The 4,833-nt window shown below is 66.9% G+C and overlaps 1 protein-coding gene across 2 annotated transcripts; it reads right to left on the bottom strand.

Annotated features, from left to right (window-relative positions):
* Nucleotides 1-4,662, bottom strand: FAM195B (family with sequence similarity 195 member B). 2 transcript variants are annotated; one of them, XM_006753016.2, is made up of 5 exons: nt 3,679-4,662; nt 1,273-1,323; nt 1,054-1,172; nt 404-505; nt 1-86 (listed from the first exon to the last, which is right to left on the bottom strand). In XM_006753016.2, exons 2-5 carry the CDS (start codon nt 1,278-1,280, stop codon nt 22-24), a joined length of 294 nt encoding a protein of 97 aa, XP_006753079.1. In that variant the 5' UTR covers nt 1,281-1,323; nt 3,679-4,662; the 3' UTR covers nt 1-21. The 2 variants fall into 2 exon arrangements, with proteins under 2 accessions (XP_006753079.1, XP_006753080.1); XM_006753017.2 differs by lacking the exon at nt 3,679-4,662 and adding an exon at nt 1,637-2,600.
* Between the last annotated feature and the right edge of the window lie 171 nt (nt 4,663-4,833).

Here is a 4,833-nt window from a genome sequence, read left to right on the forward strand (position 1 = left end):
CCCAGAGGCCCCCCGCGGGCTTTACGACTTCTTGGCATCCTGCGAGCTGCGGCGCTTCAGGTCGCTCAGGTCGATGGGCTTGAAGGCTGTGCGGGGGAGCAGCTCGGTCAGTGGGGGCAGGAGACGGCTCCTGCCAGGTCCCGCTCCTACCCCGGAAGCCCTGGGACCCGCCCACCCCACCAGCTTCTCCAGTCAGGAAACAGGAAGAGGTGGGCTTTCCTGCTCCGCCCCTCACTCTTCAGGCTGGTTAGGGACCTTCTCCACCGGCCCCGCCCACTCACTCTTCAGGCTGGTTAGGGACCTTCTCCACCGGCCCCGCCCACTCACTCTCCTGGCTGGTTAGGGACCTTCTCCGCCAGGCCCGCCCCCTGTACGCCCGCCCCCGTTGGCTCCGCCCACTCACTCTTCAGGCTGGGGTTAGGGACCTTCTCCACATACTCCTCCACCAGGCCCCTCTCGTTGCCCGAGATCTGGCTCCGAAGGTCCCGTTCCACGCCCTGCCAGGCTGAGGATGGTGATGCAGTCAGAGCTCCAGCCCACTGGGCAATGTCCCGCCAGCATCCCCCGGGAGAGCACCGCCCCCAGGGCGTCCTCACAGCCTCTCCCCACTCACAGCATGTGGCCCCCAGACTGGCCTGCTCTGGACCTGCAGTCATCCCCAGGGCACTCCACTCCCTCAGGGAGACCCGCCTGGACCACCCCCTCGGCCTCCTGCCCAGCTCCTCGAGCGGCCTGTCCCCTCATCCTGTGATGCATGCCCAGGGCGGCGGTCCCAGAGGCTCAGCGCTCACCCCTCCAGGCACACAGCCCCACTTCCGGGACACCACTGGGTCCCCGAGAGTGCACATCTGTCTTCCACAGCCCTCCCCCACCGCCACCCCCACAAATAACCCAACCAGCTACAAGCTCTGCCTCCTCTGAGGGCAGTGCCCACTAGGAACCCCAAGTGCCGACCGCCCTCATTACAAGAACCTGTTCTCCCCAACAGGCCCCATCACCCGCCTGCCTGGGCCCCGAAGGCCGGGGGGAGTGGGGGGCCAGGGGCACCTGTACCTTCGTAAATGAAGCGCACATTCTCCTCGTGGGCCGGGGTGAAGATCTCGCTGCTGCTGGGGGGCGAGCGGGGGCTGCTGTTCCTCTTGCCGTTGTAGACGACTCTGGAGACGGGGGAACTGGGGAACCCGGCACATGAGGAGAGTCTGGGGACCAGGCGGGCTCCCACGCCCCTTGCCCCCAGGACGGATGGAGGCTGCTCTGAGGCCTAAAACCCACCTGGTCATCGCTGGGTCTGTCCTCACGCTCGGCTGCCGGATCCCTCAGCCTCTGAAGGGAAACCGGACACGGGGCAGGTCACCTCTCCAGGGGCCTCCGAGAGGGGAGGGCGTGGGGTGCCGCTCCCTCCCTCTAAGCTGACGACAAACTGCTCTGGCCTCACTAGTGGGGGGACCCCAAGGGTGGGTCTGCCAGAGTCTGGGCTGGGGATGCAGCAGGCATGACCTGGAGCACCTGAGTCCCAGCACCCGGAAAGCTGCCCGGGAGCCCCTCCCCAGAGTCGGGTGGTACGGAAGGTGCCGGCGGCTGACACCCATTTCCAGAACCACAGAGCGCCTCTCAGGTGAACCCCACCTGCCCGCACCTGCCGGGCCTGGCATGCTGCTTCCACGAGCCTCAGTTTCCCATCAGGGTTGCCTCCAGGGTGAGGAGCCCAATGGCTGCCCAGAACCTGCCCAGGACCCGCCCAGCTTCCTGGTCCTGGAGGTTGGGTGAGCGAGCTGGTGCTGGGGACGCAGCCAGCAGGGCGAGGGCGGGGGAGGGGTGTGAGCCAGGAGGAAGCGCCAGCCCAAGGCCTGACCCAGTGACCAGGACCCTGGAGCCCAGCCTGTTTCTCCCGCGCTCTGCCCAGGGGATTTTACAGCCCTGGGTGCGAGTCTATTTTTAGGCTCACTCTCAACCTTGCCAGCTGGACGCACTGCAGGGTGAGGGCACTGGCTGCACAGGGCTGGTCCCAGGCCGGTCCTCGTCCCAGTGCAGGGCAACCCCAGGTGCTGGGGTGGGGAGCCCTGGGAGGGGGCTTTGAGCACAAGAGCCTCCCCACTCACCCTGGAACCCAGGCGCCCTCAGACTGCCCAGAGCATGAGCCACAGCCCCTCCTGGAGGGCCAGGAGGGTGGGTCGGTGGGTGTGTTCTCCCCGGCTCAAGCAGCCATGTTTAAACACCTGTGCAAGTAAGCAGGCGCCCACAGGCCAAGTCCAGAACAAAAAAGCACAAAACCAGCCTCCAGGAGGCACCGGAGCCCTGGCCCGTCAGGCAGGGGCCTCCAGCCCGCGTTCCTGCCCAGGGCCAGGGCACAGGGGGCGCCCAGGGCCACTCCCCAAGGGGCTGTGGCCGTGAGCAGAGGGGAAGCTCCTATTACGCAACAGGATGGAGGTGCCAGCAAGATGACTACCCCTGCCGGCCCTGGGCCAGGCCCTCGCCTCCTCTCATCCCGGGCCCGCGGCTCCCTGCAGTCTGTGCCCTTCGACCTGGCCAGCCACTTGTCCAGACCCTTGCCAGCCTCCACCTCCCCTCCCAGTGCAGCTCGGCCTTGGCCTCTGGTCACAGCCAGGCTCCCCTGCTCCCCTTCGTCTCTGCCGTCCCAGGCCTGGCTGGGCTGGGCCCCGAGCTGGGCCTCAGGCCCCCAGATGCTTGGTCTGTGCCGGGGGCCCACCACATGCGCCCCCTTGGGCTGGGCTTCCTGCCCAGACCAGGACCTGGTTGAGGCTGTGCCCTCATCACCGAGCGCCCTCACCATCCGAGGGGTCTGGTCAGAGCACCTGGGATCACTCAGCAGGTTCCCTCACCTCCAGAGTGAAGACAAATAACACGACATTTTCAGAGGAGGCACCCCACTGGGCCTAATGGCTTCCCAGCCAGGAACCTCCGTCCTCCCCCCCCGCCTTTCTCACCAGGACCTCCTGCTGGCCCTGCCCTGCCAACAGCCTCACTCACAAGGATCATCGAGCACAACTACTTCAAGCCGTGAGCTCGGAGCGCCTCGTGCAGCACGTGCTGTCACCGGGGAGGCCTCCCCAGGGGCTGGCAGCTCCGGCTGGGCTGGGGTGGCGCCAGCAGGTCCCCGTCTGCCTGCTCTCTCCATCGCGTGCAGCCGCCCCGAGGCGCTCACACCCCCTGGAGTCTCAGAGCTGAAGACACAGTCTCCCCTCGGCCCACAGGGGCCTCCCTCCCAGCGCCTCCATCTGGGTGCTCATCTCTTCTCCCCAATCCAGGGGGACCCCTGCGAGGACCACCCCAATCGGGACAGCCTCCTGCACCACCTCCCTCATCCCCCAACACGCGCTGCTAGCAGGATCTTCCCACGCCGTTTCTCACCCGGACACCACCCAGGCCTCTGCTGCCACCTCGCCCTCGGTCTGGCCCAATCCATTCACCAGGTGTCCGGCTGCGGGGCCCCTGGCCGACCCCCAGCCTCTGCCACAGAGCCACCTCTGCCGGCTGCCATCGGCACGAGAACCACACATCCCCACCCCCACTCTGTAGGCCTTGGCTAGCCCAAGCGCCTGGTGGGCGAGTCCAGAACCACTCGGTGGCAGGTCGCCCATCCAGCTGCCCCGGGGCCAGTCCCTTCTCTCTGGGCCTCAGCGTCCTCATCTGAGCCACAGCGGCCCCCAAGGTGCTCACCGGGCCCTCCTGCTTGACAGGGATCCAGGCACAGCCGTGTGAAGCCACCACCTCAAAGGAGCTCTCCAGGGCTGCTTATCCGCTACGACGACGGACAGGGCCATCATCGGAGGAACGTACCGCCAAACGGGGCACTTCTGAGAGTGAGAGGGATGCTGCTGATTGCGAAGCGTGAACTGGGGCAGTTCTGGGCAACCCGACAGTCCCCACCCACTCACAGGAGGCGGAGACCCAGAAAAATACAGGGCGCTGTGGAGAACAGCAGAGCCCCTGTCCATGGCTGACACCTGTCCACAGCTGACACCTAGCCACAGCTGACACCTGGCCACAGCTGACACCTGCCCAGGGCAGACACCTGGCCACGGCTGACACCTGCCCAGGGCAGACACCTGGCCACGGCTGACACCTGCCCAGGGCAGACACCTGTCCATGGCAGACACCTGTTCCACAGCTGACACCTGCCCACGGCAGACACCTGGCCACAGCTGACACCTGCCCACGGCAGACACCTGCCCACGGCAGACACCTGGCCACGGCAGACACATGGCCACAGCTGACACCTGCCCACGGCGGACACCTGGCCACAGCTGACACCTGCCCAGGGCAGACACCTGCCCACGGCAGACACCTGGCCACGGCAGACACATGGCCACAGCTGACACCTGCCCACGGCGGACACCTGGCCACAGCTGACACCTGCCCAGGGCAGACACCTGTCCACAGCTGACACTTGCCCACGGCAGACACCTGGCCACGGCTGACACCTGGCCAGGGCTAGTTGCGGGTGTGGCTGCACTGGGCGCTTTACACGCAGCTCACATCCCACACTGGGCCGGGAAGAGGCGCCTGACAACCCCCTTTTTGGAGGCTTGGTGGGTAAAGCAGCCTGCTACCCAGCAGAGTAGGGTCTGCACCCCAACCGCTGGGCCTCCAGGGCCATGGCAGCTAGGGCCGCCCGGATGGTTCAGCTGGGCTCAACGCCCCCGTGCCCGCCTGTGCCATTGCGCGTGGAGGTCTCTCCTGGCCCAGGTCCAGCCAATGAGACAATGGTCCGCCCCGGCAGCCTGCAGGTCACTGCGGCGCTGGACCCCCGCGGGCCGCCTGTCCATCACGGGGCAAGGCCCCTTCCTGAGTGACCACAGCAGCCGCCCTCCG

This window comes from Myotis davidii, unplaced genomic scaffold (assembly GCF_000327345.1).
Source record: "Myotis davidii unplaced genomic scaffold, ASM32734v1 scaffold211, whole genome shotgun sequence".
NCBI classification, from domain to species: Eukaryota; Metazoa; Chordata; class Mammalia; order Chiroptera; family Vespertilionidae; genus Myotis; species Myotis davidii.